This window comes from Macrobrachium rosenbergii, chromosome 25 (assembly GCF_040412425.1).
Source record: "Macrobrachium rosenbergii isolate ZJJX-2024 chromosome 25, ASM4041242v1, whole genome shotgun sequence".
Classification (NCBI taxonomy): Eukaryota; Metazoa; Arthropoda; class Malacostraca; order Decapoda; family Palaemonidae; genus Macrobrachium; species Macrobrachium rosenbergii.
In genome coordinates, this window is record NC_089765.1 from 30,566,869 (window position 1) to 30,589,185 (window position 22,317).

The window sequence follows — 22,317 nt, forward strand, 5'->3', positions numbered from 1 at the left end:
TTGAATCTTTCTGGTACCCCCTGTCTTTCTAATTCCCATTTAATTATTTGCCTTGGTTCCTAATAAAATTCATTTTCAAGATCCACACATAGGCGAGAAAATGTCTTCCTCTGTACATGGTGCTTCTGTAGTGGTCCCATCATAAAGACTTTCTGTCGGTGATCTCGCTGGCTCGAAGCCAGATTCACTAGTTTCAGTTTTCAAGATTTTTCTTGGCCTTTCTTCCAGCACATCATCAGTGTTTTCGTAACATGCTCAAGGAGCTTTATTTCTCTGCAATTTCCACATTGCCGTGTATCCCCCTTTTCCTTTGTATACCATGGCTATAGAGCTCTGTGCTCATATTACTGATCTTATCTCTTCCTTATCAGGTGTCCTTATCTGTGATGTATTCTATCAAGCTGATGGGTGATAAGCTCCCTAGCGTCTTGTAGTAAATCCTGTGGCTTTTCCATTTTTTTTTTATCTTCCTGAGTGCCCTATTACCATCTTCACGTGTTACGTTCTCTATTAGTCCTGTTTTGCCTATGTCTTCAATATCATTTTCATTTTCTCCTTCAAAAGGTTTTCAAAATACTGCCTTCATTTTTTTTATATATACGTTTCATCTTTTGCCATCCGTTATACTTCCTTGAATATTTTCTCTTTTTCCTCTGCTATGTTGAAATTCTGATTCCATTCCTTTCAACTCCTCTTCTTTGGCCGTGCCGCAAGACTGTTTCTTCTCAAGTGACCCTTGTAAATGCTCATTCCACCACCATTCTCTCTCTCTCTCTCTCTCTCTCTCTCTCTCTCTCTCTCTCTCTCTCTCTCTCTCTCTCTCTCTCTCTCTCTCTCTCCCTTCCCGGATATTGTGTTAAGCAAACCTCACCCTTTATAATAATATAATCCTTTTCTTTGATGCTGTCTGTACTTTTCATCATAAAACCAATCTGTGGTTCAGCTTCTCCACTCTAGTATATTATCAGCTTCTCATTTGGCTTCTTAAATATTATATTAAGCAACTTCAATCCTTGTCCTAGGCAGAATTGCAGTACAGTACTGCTTCCCCATCCCTATATCTTTTTCCTTAGGTATATCTAACCATAACATCACCAAAACCATCTTTGTTCATTCCTACTTGGCTTTACAGAATAGGTTTTTCTTTACTGTCAGTATGTAATTTGACTGGCACTTCCTTCACTGCATGTGATAACCTTTCCCAAAATTTTTATATTCTTCTGGTGATCTTCCTGATTGCGGTGAGTAAACTAAGAAAAGATGCATTAAGATAATTTCATAAGGCCGTTTTAATCTTCATTAATCAATTATTTATTTGCCCCTGCTTCTATTACATCCAAATCTACTTCATCCTTGACCAGTAGATTTATTCCATTCTATCTAGTTTCATCGCCACTCTACCATAATTTATACTTCTCTGCATCATTACTTATGGAATTTGTGTCAGATTTGTACAGATATACCTTACTTCCTGAAAAACGTATGTCCACATTTCTTCTTGTAAGCATTTCTGCTACTTCCTTGCTTTTTTCCACAATTCCCACTAATGTTTCCACATTTATAGTTATTATTTTGAATGAACTTGTCATATTTTTATCTTCCTCGGAGACTCTTCACACCCTGCTGTCTACTTGAAGGCTGCCAGGTACCAGGGGCCATTTCATTTTGAGAAGTCTTTCAAATTTGGAGCTTTATCGTTTTACAAGCTATGCAGATCCATGTTGATAATTTCAACACATCGTGTATAACTGGCTGTGGACCGGTCTTAAAATCATATTGGGTTTTGTAACCCACAGGTTGGTAATTTTGATGAGGATTGAAAACATAGGATTTAAATATAGTGGTGTAGAGAAAGAGAAAGTGTGTACAAACAGTAGGGGGTAATGCCTTTAGTGTACCTTATGGGGTGCACTGTAGACATTACTAAAGGTTCTTTGCAGCGTCCCTTCGGCCTCTAGCTGCAACCCCTTTCTTTCCTTTTACTGTACCTCCATTCATATCTTTCTTCCATCTTGCTATCCACCCTCTCCTACAATACTTACCTACTCAGTTTCCCTTCCATCGCTGAATGACCTCATAGGTCCCAGCGCTTGGCCTTTGGCCTAAACTTTATATTCCAAACAGTATGCTAGACTATTTGGTGTACGTGCTGCCAAAGGAAAAGTGCCAAAACTAGGGTAAGGGGTAGAAACCTTAAAGGTGGTATGTTGGCCAAAATTCCATTCTCTCGTTGAGATACTAACTGCCACTACGAGGTAATAAGACTCTCTAGACTTTGCCAGAGTCTGATATAGGATCCGTTACCCTAGGTACGGAACTTTCTCTTTGCCCATACGTGGACTGAATAGCTAGGCATATTCTTTCCATACACTTTCTTTTTCTGTACATATTTGACAACACTGAATGTACTACATCTTTTTCTTGTCATGCTTGTCAAAATTAAAGACTTACAAATTTCGACTTATGCTTCATAGGTTTACTGATAGCATCGTTCTTAAGCCATTCAGGTACATTGTATTTGATTCATCCATTTAATTATTATTTTATCTGAAACTCATGTACTACTTTATCAGTAACTCCCCTTAGATATAGTAGTAGCAGCATAGAACACTTATGTTTATCTGTGTATTTCGGGAGGTCATTTATTACAGGGAACAATACTATTTCAGTTGAGTGATGTTCTCAGTGCTGACTGTTTTCTGGAAAAATTTACAGCTGTTCACCTAGCTGCTACTGCATCAAGGTTTCCATAATTCTTGACAGAATTTTAATAAAGATTTTAATTGCCTTTATTCTTGAAAGTTGGTTTTGCATATGCCTTTTTTCTTACTGTCTGGTTTTTAAAAAACTGTGTATGTCAAGAGAAACTGGTACATGGTGATATAAGAGGTCACTATTATATGACCAGGTCATGAGGTTATTTTATTGCAGATACTTAGAGAAGCTTTTATCCTTCTGTTTTCATTCATCAATCCATAGTTGAAGGTCGTCACATCTAAGAGTTTATTTCATCATCAAATATTTATTGACAGTCGTGTACTGTATTTCATTACTGTGTCGATTGTTATTCCACTTATAGTTTGTGGTCTGTATAGCGCTACTGTTCTTATTTTCCTGTTTCGCATTTACGTTTGTTCATGACTTTACATTTCCTAGCTGCTTTGTAGAAGTAACTCCTACGCCCCACAAGTTTTTCCTAACATTGGTACATTTTCTGATGAATTTCATGATTAGTCAGTACATATAATGTTATTTATTTATATTTTATGTTGTTGCCTAGCCAGGTTTATGTTAGCAGTAATACATCAAGTTAATTTTATGCCGCATGGTCTTATGTTTCAGTAGTTACGTTTCCCACTGACTGAATGTCCAAGTTCGAGATTCCTGGCTCCTAAGTGCTCATTCAACAAAACCGTTGCGGGCCACTATTTTGCTAGAGGTAGGTGCAGAGCTGCGTAACTCGTAAGCATATTATCTTTCCTTTTTTCTGACTGATTCCATTGTAATTCAGTGTTTAATTTATAAGATTACTTTTCCTTGCCATTGTCTTAGTGTGAAGCTGTTGGAAGTGGTGTGTCAGGGTCTTTGTCTTAGAACGGCTCCTCTTTTGAACCAAAATGCTAAAATAAATTCCGTTGAACTTAAAACTGCATTTTTTTTCTATCTGCGCGAGATGACTGGATTTGTGCCCCCCCTCTCTCTCTCTCTCTCTCTCTCTCTCTCTCTCTCTCTCTCTCTCTCTCTCTCTCTCTCTCTCTCTCTCTCTCTCTCTCTGGCTGGCATACATAAGGTCGCTTAGTAGACGGTATGTTACCCTGGCCACCTCGGCCATCCTGGAAATATCTCGATTTACATAAAATCTCCAAGAAAATCCTGTTGACATGCTTTTGAACTTTGGTAAATTTAACAGTATTTCACGAACTTCCTACTAAACAAACCTGAATTTATGTAGGAAATTAATTTGTAAATTACTGAGCTTTCGAAAATCGGCATGATCTTTTCATTGACAAGGAGAATTGTACGAATTTTCGAAGGCTAACTGTAGAATTTTATTTAAAAAAAATTTGTACAGTACATAAGTACGGATTTATCTCTCCATTTTAAGACTTATGGTATTAAGAGTATTATTTAATTTCCTTGTTTCTTCTTCATTTAATTTTTTCTGTTTTATATAATATATATTATATATAGATATACTATATATATATATATATATATATATATATATATATATATATATATATATATATATATATATATATTAAAAATTCTTCTACCTCTGCTGTGTATTTCAGGAAGTTTGAGTCATCTTTTTTTGCCAATATCTTTCAAATTAATTGATGGATCAGTGTGTTACTTTGCAACAGTGCTTTTCACACACACCCTAATTTTTGGTAATAAATCCAATTTCCAAATTCAGCTTTTTCAGGCACTTTACTCTTGAATTGGATGGGGTAGACAGCAAACTGATTAACGCTTTCGGTCATACGAGCTTGAGTACTACTGAACTTGTCCTGAGTATCTACTTAAATTCCTTACTACCCCCAACTTTCCTCTTGGACTCCACTATTGAACTTCTCCCTACTCTTCCTTGAATGTGATTGTTTTTATTTTGTTTGCATAATTTTGTGATGAAAAGTTCTTGCATGTTTATTCTAAATTCACTATTCTACATATATAATAAAAAAATAATGGGTTAAAATCACAGAACAGTTTATAGTCATTTGAGATAATTTATACGATATCATGCATGCATGTCAATAAATCAGTTTTTATCTCTCCCTTATTCCCTTATATATATGACCATGAAATATAACCATAAACAATATTTTACCTATTCAGATGTATTCTTAATTTTTGGGAAGCTTTCTCACAGCTGCAAACTTCAAGAGACGTATAGCGAATGAATTTCTGCATCCATGGGGACATTTCAACGTGTAAGTCATAACTCCGAACACCTGCGAGATAATCTTCTATGTAATTACTGGATACGCAATTGATAAACCCGTTGTTGATCCCGACATTTCAGCCATCAACTACAAAGATTTCAGAAACCCCTAAATTCTGTCTAACCATGTAGGTCGTTAGCTCATTTCGTCCTGCATTGCTCAGTTGAAAAATTGCAAAGCTATTGTGTGCCTGAAAACATTCCATTACATAAGATATTGCTAAGAGAGAGAGAGAGAGAGAGAGAGAGAGAGAGAGAGAGAGAGAGAGAGAGAGAGAGAGGAGAGAGAGAGAAACGAATGAAAAGAGATGGGGAAGTGATGCTTAAAGAATGAGGAAGGATCGGTGTTGGAGGGTTAAGTACCCCGAGAGTGCTTATCCGAATGAGTGCGCAAATCTTGACTGGCTAGGTTTGGCTATGTCCTAAAGTTCAAGAGTAAAGTGCCTATAAAATCTGTGGTTGGACGTGAAATGTTTTATCAAAAATTAGGGGAGGGTGTGAGAAACTCTGTTTCAAAGTACCATACCAATCAATCAATTGGTTTGAAAGATATTGGCGAAAAACGATGGCTCAAACTTCCTGAAATACATAGTAAATTGTATTTACTCCATATCGTTGCAAAGCTATACTGTTTGTCCAGCTCTGTCCATAAGGGAAGTCTAAGTTAAACCTATACTATTAATTTCATTAGTCTTTTCTCCTCAGAGTTTATGTTCATGGAACAGCATGATTTGTTTATATTCTGTGCTCTATAGGCACTTTCTCGAGTTCTTTCGCGTCTTTTTCAGTGAAATTCTTCAGGTTTTAGTTTTCTGTAAAAGAAAACTACTGAGATGGCTATTTGTCTGTTCCTCCGCACTTTTTCTGTCCGCCCTGAGGCTGGAGGGCTGCAAATTGGTATGTTGATCATCCACCCTCCAATCATCAAACATACCAAATTTCAGCCCTCTAGCCTTAGTAGTTTTTTATTTTTTTATTTAAGGTTAAAGTTAGCCATGATGGTGCGTCCGGCACCGCTATAGGTGCCAACAACACATGCCACCACCGGGTCGTGGCTGAAAGTTTCATGGGCCATGGCTGAGAGTTCCATGGGCCGTGACTGAGAGTTTCATACAGAATTGCACGCTGTACAGAAAACTCGATTGCGTTTTTTTACTTGTTTTTGTTAGCAAACAATGTTGAGACCACAACTGTTTGATATATCCACTGCTTCACTCTGAGTGTTATTTCTTCTACTTCTTTTTGATGTCCTCGTACTTTTCGTTTTTTCTTTACTGGTAAGGTGTAGCTCTTGCCCTGCCGATTACCGCCCAGTTTCTATAAGTCCCTTGTAATATGAAGCTTGGCTTTGACAAGAGTGTCTTGCTTGTGATGCATATTTTTCAGTATCCATAGTTGTCCAGAACTCCCGAGATTCTGTTCTGGAAGTTAATATGATTGGTTTTGACTTTAAAATGCTACTTACGACCTTGTTGATCACGAGGCCCTTGTTTTCAAACACTGTCAGATGGAGAAGCTTTTCATAATACTGCTATTAAATATTTAACTAATAGATTACCATTAGCATTTTTTGATGGATACTATAGTAAAATCAGAAATATAATCTGTGGAGTTCCTCAGGGTAGTGTTCTTGGCCTCTGGTCGATAGCATCTGTATTGTATATGTACGTAAGGTTTTGCCTAGAAATCAGGCATGTTAGTTTGCATCTTCCTTTGTTTTTAACTACTATAACTTTCTTGTTGTAATGAGGGGAACTTCATTTATTCCATGGTCGTAATGTTTGTCTCCCTGATTTTAAACCTTATTTCCAGTTCTTGCAATCCTTTGAATTACTGTTTAGTCGCCTTTAAGTTTTGTATATTACCAGATCTAAAGAATTTTCAAGGTGAATTACGGTAGTGCGCACAAAAATCTGTTGCACATTTGAGAACTTATGATTGGTTTCCCTTTAGAAAGTATGATTATAATACGCTTGAACTGTTGTCAATGAATATTGAACTGGTCATCACTAAATCTGATAAGGGGAAAGGTACAGTTATTATTCTTAATAAAAAGGAATATATTTCAGAAATGAACGATATCCTATCTGGCTAGTCAAAATTTGAATGTATTGGGTCTCACCTTCTTGGGCTCATTCTGATCTGTTTGCATCTGATTCGTCTCATAGAGCATTACTGTATACCTTGTACAGTATGGTTATGAAATAGCTAAATATTTCGTCCCATTATTTCAGTTTTTTTTTTTTAAAGAATTTTCTCTGCCTAACTCAACCATCACCTTGATCTGTTATGGTTAGCACTGATGTGTCTCTTTCGACTAATGGACCATTGCAAGCAATGATACAAATTGTTTTGGATAAGATTTTTAGTAAACCTGATTTTATCTATCAAGGTTTAGATAGAGAGGATTTAAAAAAATGTTTGTACTATGCTGTGTTTGTCGCAGACTTGCTATATAATGGAAACCATTATAAACAGATTGGCGGGGTGTCATGGGATCTATTATGGCTCCAGTTTTAGCAGTGATTTTTATGTCCCTTTTGAGGAAGTTTCTTTGATCGGTGTCCAGCGACGTCGTCTCGTTTTGTTTGCTGCGAACACTATGTGGATGGTATTTTCATTCTTTTTCAAAACAGAGTTACTGCTGAGCAGTTTTTAGGAGTTTGCCACAAATCTCCGCCGCACATTAATTTTACAGTTATACACGAAAACAACAACTGCTTCCCTTTCTTTTTTTTTTTTTTTTTTAGATGTTTTCGTAACTAGATCTGACCACATTTCTCCACTTGTGTAGTGCAAAGAAACCTACGCTAGTGTCTTGGTCTACTTACAGCTATTCCTTTTTAAATTTTTGTTATTTTATTATACAGAGCCTTTTCTCTTCAACTAGAGTAATTTTCCCAATGAGGTGGAATATCTTCGAAAGTACTTTCATCAAAATTGCTATCCAAAAACTTTGATTTGACAAATACCCCAGGGCATTTGACTCGTTATAAATTTCCTACTAATTCTTACCACAACAAAACTTTGTTTATTTCTCAATACCATTTACAGCTGATGACAAGTTTATAACTGCTCGTACTTTAAGTCAGCTCATTAAAAAGCATTTTTGTCGTCTTAATGCTAAGCTTGCCCTTAGGAATCCGAGAACAGTGGGCCCCCTTTGTAAGTTTCAAGACGCTGTTCCAAGTCTTTTGCGTTCCTTGGTGTTATATAAATATACTTTAAGGTGTAATCTTGGGCTTTATCTGCGTTCCACTAAGAGGGTGCTAAAAATGCAGGTTTGTTCCCGTAGTGGAGATGGCCATAGAACAGACTGTAACTTAAGGAGTTTTCAGGTATCTAGGAGCTTGCAAACAAATGCTAACCAGCTATTCATATGATACTTTTGAACTCAGAGCAGAGGCCGCTGATGAAACTTCTTTCCTTATAATGGAATCACTAACTATAAAACAACCTCTCGTAGTTCCATCATTGAACGGTCAGACTTCTGCCCATCTGTTTATCTCTGGAAACTGTTCGTCTTCGCTTTGAGTATGATTTCTTTGGCAACACAGAGATGGTATTTTGAGGCGTTAGGTTGGCTTACAACATATTTTCCTGGTTTATTTTCCTGGTTTTAGGATGTGTATTACTTACTTTAAGTTCTTTTTACCCGAGTCATTCTTTTGTATTGATTTTAATTTTTGTAATTTCTTTTTAACCCCGATGTTAAAGCTATGCTTTGAAACATTGCCATAGAATAAAGTATTGAACTATGTATCAGCCGCTTTTCGCAATCTTCTTTACATTTTATATTTGACTTGTCAGATATCACCATGTTCCAAATATATATATATATATATATATATATATATATATATATATATATATATATATATATATATATATATATATATATATATATATATATATATTATATATATGTGTGTGTGGGGTGTGTACAGTATGTATGTATATATATGTTTATATATGTGTATATAATATACAAATATATATATATATATATATATATATATATATATATATATATATATATATATATATATATATATATATATATATATATATATATATACGAGTACATATACACACACACATATGTTCATATATGTGTGTGGCTATCGGCCGGTTTCTTTCCGACAGCGCGCATATATGATGTTAATATATAATTATACACAATAACCGAAAATCGGCGATTTTCGGCGCATATACTTTCCGAATATTGGCGCCGATAATGGAAATCGGTGATTTTTGGCGCCGATAATTGCCGATTTTCGGCAGCCGACAAGAGCCATAAAAACCAGATCATCGATAACCGGGATATATATATATATATATATAAAACCATATATATAATATATATATATATATATATATATATATATATATATATATATATATATATATATATATATATATATATATATATATATATATACATGTGTGTGTGTGTGTGTGTGTGTGTGTGTGAATTTTGTATTTCACAAACATTAAGCCACAGATATATACTGTATTAATATTGAATTCCCAAAACATTAGGGATAACTTACACCAAGAGGAATTGTAAGTGATAAGTGGACATGCTGTAAATACTGTATACCTGTCGAATTCTGGCTCTGTGTTGCGAATCAATTTATCTCCATTATGGTAGCTGATTGATAAGTTAGTTGCACCTTGCTAATTATTAATGTTTGTCACTTATACGCATGTGACTTTTTTATATGGACACATATTAATCTAAAAATATAGTTTAATAGCCAATTTACTTTACCTTAGGGAGTTATAATTAATAAGGGCTTCTGTTCCTGCCAGAGTTAGAACCAAGATCTGGTTTAGAAATGATAGACAGTGAATTTGACCACCTACTGTAGCTATCAAGAGAGATATGTTTATACCGACTCTGCTTTATGTATGCTTGTCAAATTCAAGCTCTGTATTTAGAATCGATATCAACCCATCTCCAACATGATACCTGATTGCTTATAAACACGTGACTTTTTGATATGCACAAATATTTAGCCAAACATTGTTTAATATTGAATTCACTGTACCTTCTGAATGAATAACATACACCCAAGTGGCATCATAATTAATAGGTGCTTCTGTGTCTGCCAAGATGAGAACAATGGTCTACAAGTAGTATAGAAAAGATAGCAGGTGACTTTGACCACTTGACTATGTAGGGAGATACGAATTGAAATTGAATCTGCTTTATATATGCTTGCACATGTTAGTGAAAATAGCAGTACCATTAATTGGAAAGGGCCAAAAAAGATTGCTTATTTTGATAGTGAACGGGAAAGGAACATTATCAAGTCAAATTTTATAAAATAAATCGTTTTTAATAACATGAAGATTAGTCATGGCAGGTGTAAATGCAGTCCATTAACTTTGCAATAAATGAGTCAAATGTGTAGATTTTAAGTGGAATAGTTGGCAGTGGAAGAGGGAAAAATGGGTGAGGCCACCCATATACAAAAACAGTATTGAAAACAAAAGTACTTGACCTCTGTCACAAAGGACTGTATAGATCCACCTGCTTGCTCTTGCCACCTGTCAGGTGTAAAGTTTTGGTGTCCAAAATTTGTATGTTTGCTTGTACTATTTCCAAAGCATATTCACTATATTGTAAATATCTACCACCACATATCAGTTCTCTGAAAGATGTAAGGATTTCACTTTTCTGTATGGTAGTATTACATATATGTATATATAAATTTAATTATATATATATTATTAAATTTTTGTTGCATACATTGTGACATGTTTTTTATATTCTCAAACCTTGAGCTACAATGATTAGTATCAAAATCACTTAACCTTGAAATGAACACCGAAGGGAATTTGTAAGTGATAAATGATCCGTCACCAGGTGGAGTTGAACCACCGAATGGCTGAGAACGATGAATTTTCGGTGCCGCTAGCATTCAGCTATAGAGAGGTAGCGTCACTGAAAAGTGTCATTCCCAACTAATTTGGTGGTTCGAGTCCACCTGGTGATGGATCGTTTATCATTTATAAATTTCCGTGTGATGTTTATCCCGATGTCGAGTGAATTTGATATTAAACGATGTTTATAGCTGAAGGTTTGTGAATATATATAGTATGTGTGTGTGTATGTGCATATATTATGTATGTATATATGTACAGTATATATATACATATACACTGTATATACATATATATACATATGTATATATATATATATATATATATATATATCCCCATATTATTGGTATATATATATATTTATATTGTCTAGAGACGAAAATTGTCCCCAGTTATTGCTGACTTGGTTATTGGCGATCTGGTTTTATGGCACTTGTCATAAACAGAGGCACCGATAACTGAAAATTGGCGAAAAAACACAGAAAATGACCAAATTTCGTTATTAGCGAAAATAGGTGATTTTCATGCTGTTAGGCGCCAATAATTGGGGACTTGGTATATAATACATACCTAACAGAGGCACCGAGTGTGTTTGTATGTTGTGTATATATGTAAAGTGTGTTTGTTACATACATATATGCCTGTGAAATATTCAGGATCATTAATGTAAATGTATATATTACTGATGGATTTGTACAAAAAACCTTTATTATAAAAACATTACAGTATATTTTTAAATCACTTCACCTATTCAGTCTTTGTTATCCATGGGTTGCCTGCCTGCTACTTGAGTCAGTCCAGGAGTTGAGAATTAACGGATTTTTGAGATGGAAAGTGGATCTTTGCAGATGTGATCTTCAGTGATCTAAGGTATCACATCATGTTCCCAACATAGCCTTCCAAATAGTCATGGGAGCTGCTATAATTATCTGGATGCATAATGTGTTCTGTTGGGGGTTTACTTTCTTATGGATCTTTAGCAGGATGTCTTTTACATATTATTCTGGTTGTTGTACAGTATAAATAAATATAAGCTTTCCTATATCATAAATCACTTAGAGGATTTATTATATAGTGATGCAGATTGGAGTTGCTCATTGAAAATACCATTCACGAAGATTTTACAGAATCATTGTCACATTTACTTCGTAGATTTCTGTAAAAGTTAAGACCATTTGATGTCTGTCTCTCGTCTGTTGGCTTTGATGAGTAAATAGATACATTTATATTTGAACAAGGTAATCTTAAATATCCTTTTGGACTATTCGATGTCCTCATAGAGTTGTCTTCATTGGCAGTGATGTGTAGCCCGCATCTTCATTGTTGACATGGCTGTGTTTTTATGAGTCTTCAACATCTACTGTAAATTACTGTCATCGCTACCATCATCGGTATCATTTTCCTCATAATCGCCTTCAATGATATTTGTATCCAATTGAAATGAGTTGGTGGGAACTCCATTTTCATTCTCATCTGCATTAAAAAGAAAAAATACAGGAGAAAATGTCTTAAAAATGATTTCAATAAAAATTAAAATATTTAATGTCCTTAGGATAATCATTTTCACCTGTTGATTTGGAAGCAAAAAATACAAGAAAATAAATTCTGTCAAATTATTCCGCAAGAAACAAAAATATTTCACTTCGTAAGGACATGGTGCATGGTGCATTCACGAAACTTATATATGTCATGTTGGAAGTAAATTCGGCCACTGAATTGAAAAATTTACTGTAGCTTTAAAGAGCCACATTTTGATTATTCCTAGTCGTGGTAAGTAGGCTGTACATGTAATGTCATTTAACTTTTATTCCATTGGTTTAATATGAGCGACAGTGTGTATAGTAGTTTGTTAAATTGGACTTTATTTTCTCACATGCTATTGTTTTCTGTGAAATGGTATTGCAGTTTTTTTAGTCGTGGTATATGGGATTAAGATTTAATTTTAGTTTTCAGTTTAGTTAATAACCCTTCATTTTGTAAAGCGAGTAAACTGCAACCATTCGGGGGAATGTGTAAATACAAGTAATCATAATATGTACTCATATAACAGGTAATTTTGTTAAAAGCACTGCAGATGTGAAACATATGCGACTTTAGCAAATTAATTTTATGCGCACAGTATTTTTATCGTTTGGTATGAAGCTTGGATTTGGGTACACTATTTGTATTGTACTTGCAAAGGAATGCCAGAATACTTACCACCAGAATAAACTGCATTATCAAAACCAAAAGCTCCACTTGTTGCCAGTGGCTGGGGTCTTCTCCTACAGTAGTGGGCAAGCCATAGCAGACCACCCAGAACTATTATCATTAGTGCCATTACTATTCCAATAATGGTGCCAGTGTTGTTTTCTTGAGATGTTCCTGTTGTGATAAGATATATATATATATATATATATATATATATATATATATATATATATATATATATATATATATATATATATATATATATATATATATATATATATATATATATATATATATATATATATATATATATATATATATATATATATATATATATATATATATATATATATATATATATATATATATTTGAAAGAATTGTTAACCTACGATTTTACTATTTAACTCACACAGTGTGTGGAAATGTCTTTGAGTAATATGGTCCTTGATCTATCGGCCTTATGGCAAAAATACGTAACAAAATTGGTGTAATTACTTTAGAGGATGGTGAGCACTGGGTGTAAGGAGGGCTATCTCAGTTTCAAATCCCTGCCTCACCTATTGATACTGAGCAATATTTATCTCTGCTAACAAAGTTCTGAGGGGGTAATTTTTCCTTCTGTGTCTATTCCTGTGTTGGTTTGAATGCTAGCAAAATATCTCGATAACAAATAAATATATCCAGATGAAACCGGGTGAAAATATTTATTAGAACACGTGGAAGACTAACTTTTAACTTTGGTGTATGATGAGGAAGATTTAATGTTTTTCGCAAATGGAAACAATATCCCCAAGTCTAAAAAGCCAAGATACTTGAGGACTGACTACTCACGTTCCATAAAGCTTTATTTTTTAATTGGCGAGATCTTTTAGATATCGTTTCATAGTCTTACCAAGGTTCAACTCTGGTATGGCAAAGATGATTTTACTAGTTATGTATAGTCTTGATATCGTGGAAAATTTCATCCTATTGATTTCCCAATTTTACACAGACTGCCCATTGATTGATTTGCTTTTTTTAGTTTATCAGTAAATCCCAAATCAAGTGAACCTGTGCTGGATAACATTGTTTCTTAATATTTGAAAGGTTAACAATAATTTTTTTTTTCTCCATCTACAGTACTGTTATTTCAACCCTTTGTGCATGTTTGTCATTATTACTTCTGTTTTTCGTAGTTTTGAGTCTCATCACTAGATATATGATGCACTCTTTTGTAAATCTGGTGTTTTGCTGATTAAGAGAACATATCTGCATATCTAAGCCAGTCAAGTATCTGTCTTTACTCCAGATTTAAACATTCAGATCTCTGACCACTTTTTTTCTATTATAAAATCTGTAAGAAGGGCAAAGAGCAATGATGAAGTAACATCTCTTTTAGGACTTCAGCATAATACTCTTCAAATTTAACTGTTACAGAATGCCTATTGATTATACATCTTCCAGAATATTGATCTGTGGTTGCTGTCTGGATTGTCTAAAAACACACACAAAACAAAGCCACTGCCTTCTCTAAAAAGCATAACAAACATTCAGCAAAACCCGCTTTCTATTATGAAGAATTATAAAATATAAGAAAATGTTTTGGCAGGGCAGCCGATCGAGAACAGGCTGATGATGTTGACAAAAAAGTCCTTCAAAGAAGCCATATATTAAAAGCAGGGGTGGCATTTTATGTGATAAAATATAAGAAAATGTTTTGACGAACAGGCTGGTGATGTTGACAAAGCCATATATTCAGGGGGTGTCATTTTATGTTTGTATCCCACAGAATTAACATTGAAATATCCCTGGGGAAAAAGAGAAAGGAAAACACCAGACAAAAGTAGGAATGGATCAGTAATAACACCAGAAGAAGAAATGCAACGTTGGGTGGAATATTTTTTATGAGAGGATAAGTTGACTCATATGAGTTTCCAGAAAATAGTGGGGGCGCTGCAAGAGAATTTTTTTTTTCACTACATTTGTTGTTTGCACTTCATAATGAAGAAAAGTTTTGGTGATTAAAAAGATAAATCTGTTGTATTGTGGACTTCGTCAAAGATAGAAATAGTAAAGAAAGGTCAGTGGTTGACCTTTAGGGCTTACGTTCTTCTGGTGCTCCATAAGTGCCAGATTCGAAGTTTACTGTTGATAGAATGAAAAAGAGTGTTAAAATGCAGTAGAAATAATTTTTGATCGTGAATTGTTTTTGTACTTTATTCTAAATATAGTATTAGTTCTGTCTTACAATGTTAGAATTGTAAATTTACAGACAATTTGGGATCGTTTGGCAGTTATTTTAACTTTGCCCTATTGATTTTTGGATGCCAAATATAATGGGTGGTTCTGCTGATAGCCTTATCTTAAACCTTACAAAAAATTTCTTAATGCACTTACTCTTTGCAGCCTTGCAAATGAAAGGTCTTGCATTGCTACAGACGTTATCATTCCAGTGGCCTGAGCCAGGATACATTTCGACACATTCTTCTCTCCCATTGTTTGGTTCTCCTGTCTGCCAGTTGATGAAATCATAGCCGCTTCCATCACTCCAACCAAACCCTGCAGAAAAAAGGTTCAAAATTTAAGATGTCCCCCAGGCAGCCTCATTCTGATCTGCCAAAAGCCTTTATAGAGAATCAAGAGCTTTTTTATCAAAATCTGTATCCATTTGGTTTTTTTAAGTAACTGATGATGACAGTGCCCACATCAGCATGTCAGTGCCGACCTGGGATGATAGGTGCTTGTCTCATCATCAGTGACTAAGATTACTTTTACTTGGTCACATTTTAGGGAGTCAGTTAGAACTGCTATCCTTAACTTTTGGTATTCGAAAGTGGATCAAGTCTGAAGGCCAAGAAATCTAGTTTCTTCAATACAACAACTTGTGTCTTTTTAATTCTACTTTTGCTATCGCTTCAGGGTAAGGTAAGGGTGTGTGTTAGGTAGTCATTTCCTGTTGGCACCATTTGACGAGGAATTAATATTTAAAAGGCAGTACAAGTCTGTTTTATTTTAGTTTTGCTCCCAAATCCTTTTTCCCTTCTTCCTGTGGTGTGCACTAAGCTTTGACATTGTAATCGCATATTAGTATTTCATTCTGGGTAAATGCTCTTGAAGTTCTGGTTTTGTTATATAACTTATGCATTAAAGTTATGTTTTACGTATGCATTTAAACTGCAAGTGTTTATGTAAGCGTTGTTAATTTCACAAATATGAAAAATTCTAAAACTATTGAGAAACATAACAAATGCAAAGCCCTGAACAAACATTTGCAGTTATTAAAGACACATACGATGCTCATTTATCTTAAGTAATATCCAAAGGAAATTAAGCATCATCCCATTTTTGTATGCAAAAACATGACTAACTCCTTTTAGGGTGGAGACAAGAAAGGGTCCTGGTGGCTCAAACCCAGCTTAGATGTTGGAACAAATGAGGATGTTCATGATATGAGTCCTGTGCATTCTGTCTCACATGGATAGGTGAAAGGCAATAACATCTTTATAAATAGGAACATGAAGTGCAACAAAAATGCTGAACAAGGGTTATCTCTTGAGGAAATAGGTCGTGAAGGGCAGTAATGGCAGGTATGCAACTATGTATTCCAGTAAAATGGCTTGAACTTTTGGGTAGTAAGTGGTGCAACGCGAAGTTGCTTGATCTTATAATAGTATATTACAAAGCACAGGTCTGAGTGAAGAGAGGCAGAGAAGAAGATAGGCGGTTGCAGAGTGCTGGTTGTTAATCTTGAATCATTAGCTATTACTCGGGGGTTACCAGAGAACCCACAAACTTTTAAATGCCTGATACTTCTGTTTCACATCAGTATTATAATTGTCTTGGGAATTACTAGTTGCCTGAGTGGAAACCTAGTGATGTTTGAAATATGTTCACCTCTTACAGCATGTAATTTTTTTTATAAATAGAGTATAAACCATTGAAGGTTTGGTGATTTAAATGACTTAAGTAAGAGAGCAAAACTTTTTCCCTGGATTGAGTGGAAAATTAATTAGTTTGGTAAACTGAAGACAAGTATTGTAAGGTCTATATAGTGAATAGATCTTGTTTTGTTAGTGTAAAAATTCTTGCTCAGAAATTCATGTCCACTGTATTTAGAGATTTGGGTGATGTAGACGTTTTTTGGAGGAACTAAAGGCTAATGCTTATGGCAGGTGAGTGTGATAGACAAGCCTGCACAATCTAAATATTCCACTATATTGATATTTTCAAAACAACCATACCAAGGATTTTTGTACCTCTGTGGAATCATACCTATATATCATCTGTTTTTTAATTTATTGCACATAAGTATATAACATAGTTAACTTGTAATTAGATTAATGAAATTTTGTAAAACACTCACCTTCTTTCATTTGTATAAGGCCAATCCACATTGGGTCTTTGATATTGTGAGCTGCCTGGGCAATTAAATCTAACTCAGACTTGCTATGGATAGATGCCAGATTACTACCCAGATTTGCACACCTGCCTCGGGGAAAGTAGAACAGGGGATGAATTAGTGCTAACTTGGATACCACATATTCGTACATAACTATACATGTCAAATATATTTACAGTACTGTACTATATTTCAGATAGCTTCGTAGATTTGCCATCACTGACATGGAGACCCATTGTAGCTATAGTTTACTGTTTTATCAGAATCCATATATTTTATCATACAAGGCAGTTACTTTACCACTTATTAGCATCCATCCAAGGTCTAGCATGAGTGACTATGTTATAACAGGAGCTCCCGCCAAGGTCCAGCCAACTGTCAGTAGCACAGGTTCCTCCAGAGGGTGTGTCGGGTGTAGGGGGTGTCTCTGAAAAAGTAGTTCCACACAACAGCAATTAAAATTTATTTGTAAAATATATGAGTTGTAGGTAAGTTGTCATTTTAGAGCGTTGAATTGAAATTTATTGTGGCATATTTAAATTTACTGATTGATAAAACGATTTGTCAGATTCTTTGCAAATATTTTTGTGTCTTCACTGAAGAGAAAATACTGGACATGTGCCTTTAAACAATTATGGAGGGTCCGTAAGGTTTCTAAAACCACAATGGTCATCATCACATTTGAAGATCATGATGTAACTTCTAGTTTTTGCGTTGAAAGTTTAGAGAATACTTGTTTGTCAAATTAAACAAAAGCTTCTAAAGTGCTGCAGTTGTTTCAAATTTAGATTTTCTTCCCAAGTACATTACGTAAAAGTGAAGAGTAGTGTGACAGTTGCTCTGCATTAGAACGCGTAGCTTGCACATTGGTTGCTAAATGAAATAATTCTGCTTGCATATTCATTAAATTGGCTCTCCTTTGTGGAGGTACCTGTAAGGATGAACTTCTAAGACAGAAGGTATCATTTCGCTCACCCTCTAGATGCTGATGGCCTACCGTTAATGTAAACACATTACTTAAAAAAAAAAAAACGGACATTTTCTGGTTGCACTGCAAGTGACCATGGCTACTTTAGCTGCAGTAGGAAAGTATAAATTCTCCTTGGATGCAGTGAATTTTCTTTTCCGGAGTGTTCATGTGACTAATGAATATATACTGTAATATTTTCCATGGGCATTTCAGCATAAAAGAATACTGGCATAAGGTGAATTACATTACCTTCGATAATACCGTAGCCAGGTAAATTGTAACTGGCTCTAGCCTGTGTAACTTAAATGGTGATTTTCAAGTTTAGCAACAACCAGAAGTGCACTAATAACACAATAAGCTAATTAGGTCTGCTTAGTTAAATTAGGACAAATACTCCTATGTGTAGTAAGATATTTTGGTATGATCCTGTGGAGGAAATATCATACATACATTCCTGTGGCACACCCAACCAAAGGAAACACTGATATCAGTCAACACTAGATGCACAAACCAGGTCAAATTATCACAGGATTATGAGAGTCTTATCCAAGAAAGTATGTGTAATTTAATATGCAATTGGGTGAGAGAAAAGGATATTTCAATTCATGCAAGTCGTAGGCTGGTAAAAGGTTTGTGTATGCGCAAAAAAGAGTTAACTGGGTTTCCAATTTAGATTTATCTGGCCTTGTGGCGTATGTACATTGCTCACATGTCAGAAATCAGTGATCATTTTCTTTATGAGACAATTTACCTGAGAACATTTAGTTATGGGTTTGTCATGAAACGAACTAGTACTAAGGCTTTATTGTACTAGAATATCGTACAGTAAGCTACCTGCTGCATAAGTAAAGAACTGAAGTTAGGTCATATATATTTTTCCGAAATAAGATTTAAATGGGCGTTTGTTTTGAAACATATTTAATTATTACCATGTTAAGCAATTTCACCTTTCTTTAGTGTTTCTCAGACTAATTTGGGATGTTTGCTGGGTTTCCTGATAGTTTATATTTGAGTTTGTATGTCTTAGTAATTTGATTTTGTATAGACATTAATAATGGAGAGAAATAGTAGCAGCAGAAGTATTGGTGCGAACAAGTTTTGCGCCAACCTTCACTTTTTATATAAATTTTGTTATTGTAGTTGCTCACAAGTTGATCGTTCATGGATCTTAAAAGGTCAATTTTATACCCCAATACCGGTTATATTTTTACATTCATTAATTAAGAGAATAAGTTAAAGGATACCGTGCTATCAATCGCATACACTGGGATGTAATGTCAAAGTATAAAATCAGCAGATCAGGCAGTTTTGAATTTCTGTGGAGCTGGCAATAATTTTTTCGTTGTATGATATTTAGGATTAGGACTTTACTTGGGGATTTAGAATTGTTGTATCACATTGGCATCGCATTACCTGCTTCAGTATAATATTCATGTACATTACATCATATTCCTACAAGGCAAACAAAACTAATTTATGTTTTCTAGTATATGTCCAAGAGGTTTTCTGGAAAGATACTAATGTATTTATGCTTCATTGGTGCCATTGTACTGCATCCGTGTTGTCGTAAACTATCAGCTTAGATTAATTTTTATGAGAGAAAGAATGACAAGTTACCTGATGTGTATTTACATATAAAGTTTCGCTCCTCAACACAATTTTCCAAGAACCATAAGCCAGTTTCTGAATTCAGAGTAGAACAGCTGTGGTTAGCAGAACTGATGTTTGGTTCACCTTTTCCCCATTGGGTATATAGTGTGGGCCATGCATCACTCCATTGGAAGACCTTTGGATCCTACCAGTGTAAGAGATAAAAAAGAATATTAAGTTGATTCTTTAAATGATATTGAAAATATGAATTATATATTTTCTTACACAATAAAGAGAAATTGTAAAAAGCAACTATAGGTAAATATTAATAGCTGAACAGTATTTCCTAATTAGGGGGAATTTAACCTTGCTTATTAAAATCTTTGTTCAGTGTCATTATTGAAGATGCCAGTGTTATGGTTTTTTGTCAAGCGGCTTTCATATTTTAAGTAATTTTTGAAGGTTATAAGTCTCCAACTACAGTAACTTATTTATTGGAGGTTGATCTGAATTAGAAAACATGATTAGTAGAATGTAAAAATATACTGAAGTATGTTGAAACCGTTTTGCAATGTTGTGCACAAAATTGTCAGTGAAAGTTGCTTATGATTTCAGATGTTTAGGATTACTCTATTTCAGAATACTATCAATTTTCCCATTAGTTTCACAAGTAAATCTTGTCCTGAATACTGCATTTCGCGGCTTCGAAGAGGCTCTGACTTTGATGGGACACCCCAGTTTTTATTTAACAAAGTTCTAGAAATAGACAAAAAAGAAATGAGGTTGAACCACTTCCATGAGTTGAAGGCTTTGTTGTGGTTGGAGTGTTGCAGGCATTCAACTGTCTAAGTACTGAAGTACTATGGCTTTGCCAGATGCAGCATGTTGATTACTGTATTGTAATTTTTTCAGTTCATTGTTTTAAAAAAACTTGGCTTTACGTGTATTTCAGTTAATTGATTTTGATATTTGATCGTCATCTCTGAAGTTGCATTACCAGAGAGGTGGAAAACTTTGGCTGATGGCCAATAGTATATGGTATAAACTTCCCAGTCGTGCTTCTTCAGAAATTCTGGTGGCCAATAATGACTAAGTGCATCTAAATGGATGGGGATACAGCTTTTGCTTCATTTGAAAAACTTGGTAGTATTGGATTTAGGCTTTTGCAGTAATTTTTTTCATTACAAAGGAAAACTAAACATCATAATAGGAAATACTGTATTAGAAGCAAGGAATAACATTTTATTGCACACTTACAATATGTAAAGACATGGCAGACATGACACCACAGATACCAGCCTACATAGTCAGTGAAAGGGCAGACAGCTTGGCAAAGAGCATTGCTTGAAATTCTGTACAAAGATGGATGTTGTTACTATTTAGAGACTTGTTCTTAGCAATCAAGATGAATGTTATGACCCAACAAATCTTATTCTTTCTTTCTTTCCTTAAATCTTAAATCATCAGGGGAGAGTCTAGCTAGTAGCATTCAGAAAATGTTGTAAACTGCCAAATCATCTCTCCCATGGATCTACAGTAATATGCCAAGGAGAGGGGAAACTGCCTCTGTCGCCTGAGAAATGGTTACTTGACTCGTGGATTTTTGCTCAATAGGCAACCCCAGCCAACCAGCGATGTCTGTTGGGTCCCGTCGGCTTTGTGGAACTTTCTGGTTGGGACGTGGATGTTATTTTATGACAGAGCATACGAGTGCGTTGATAGAAAATGTAAATGATTGTGTTTTCTGGTGTTGATGACCTTTGCTGTTGTGACACCAGATACTTTATTTTTTAAACCACACAACCAGTTCTCAATATTTCTAATGCTTCAAGATTCTTGATAACTTTGTTTTTGGAAGTATTACTTCTTCAGTGGAAGTGTTAACTGTAAACATCTTTTATATTAGTGTGAAGACCGTATTATGTACCCATCCAGGAAAAAAGTTAGAATAACTTACCGCTAAGTTGTTGCACCCAATCCATGGATTTTCAAGGTTATATTGTTGGGCTAAAACCCATAACCATGAACTCTCTGCTTTGTTTGCAGCTGAAGCCAAATGACCACCTTCGTTTCTGCAAGTCAGCTCTGCCTCCTAAAAGTGGTAAGAAGCACATTAGATAATGAAGCATTGTGAATATTATCTGATTTGAAAGTATTTTACTTTAATGACAGAATTTAAAGGACAGTTTAGATTTATTCTACCTTTAAAAAAGCCAGGTTTCCTATGAGGTTCAGCATGCACTTTCCTTCATTACTTTTGTTTTGAAGTTATATAAGAAGCATTTTTTGGAATGTATAAAAACCCTTAATTAATTGGAATACTGTATGTCCAGAAACTGATTATGAGA

At 34.8% G+C, this 22,317-nt stretch overlaps 2 protein-coding genes across 7 annotated transcripts in view; one reads left to right on the plus strand and one right to left on the minus strand.

The window, feature by feature from the left end:
- Positions 1–22,317, plus strand: part of LOC136852531 (1,5-anhydro-D-fructose reductase-like) — a 149,209-nt gene that overhangs the window by 6,470 nt on the left and 120,422 nt on the right. For 2 of the 6 annotated variants that reach the window (XM_067127252.1, XM_067127256.1), the window contains exon 2: positions 3,346–3,439. The exons of 2 other annotated variants lie outside the window; for them this stretch is intronic. The gene's annotated coding sequence lies outside the window, so the exon portion shown is untranslated. Of the gene's footprint in view, positions 1–3,342; positions 3,440–22,317 lie in introns of all 6 variants that reach the window. 2 more of the 6 variants (XM_067127255.1, XM_067127251.1) reach the window with 1 other exon arrangement.
- The window catches only part of LOC136852217 (macrophage mannose receptor 1-like), a 45,448-nt gene continuing 34,661 nt past the window's right edge, over positions 11,531–22,317 (minus strand). Inside the window, exons 21-28 of the mRNA XM_067126665.1 lie at positions 21,927–22,061; positions 19,997–20,174; positions 17,710–17,836; positions 17,374–17,495; positions 15,408–15,569; positions 15,117–15,155; positions 13,040–13,204; positions 11,531–12,313 (exon numbers count right to left, since the gene is read on the minus strand). Of these exons, the coding sequence (XP_066982766.1) occupies positions 12,198–12,313; positions 13,040–13,204; positions 15,117–15,155; positions 15,408–15,569; positions 17,374–17,495; positions 17,710–17,836; positions 19,997–20,174; positions 21,927–22,061 (1,044 nt within the window). The 3' untranslated portion in view covers positions 11,531–12,197. The remainder of the gene's footprint in view (positions 12,314–13,039; positions 13,205–15,116; positions 15,156–15,407; positions 15,570–17,373; positions 17,496–17,709; positions 17,837–19,996; positions 20,175–21,926; positions 22,062–22,317) is intronic.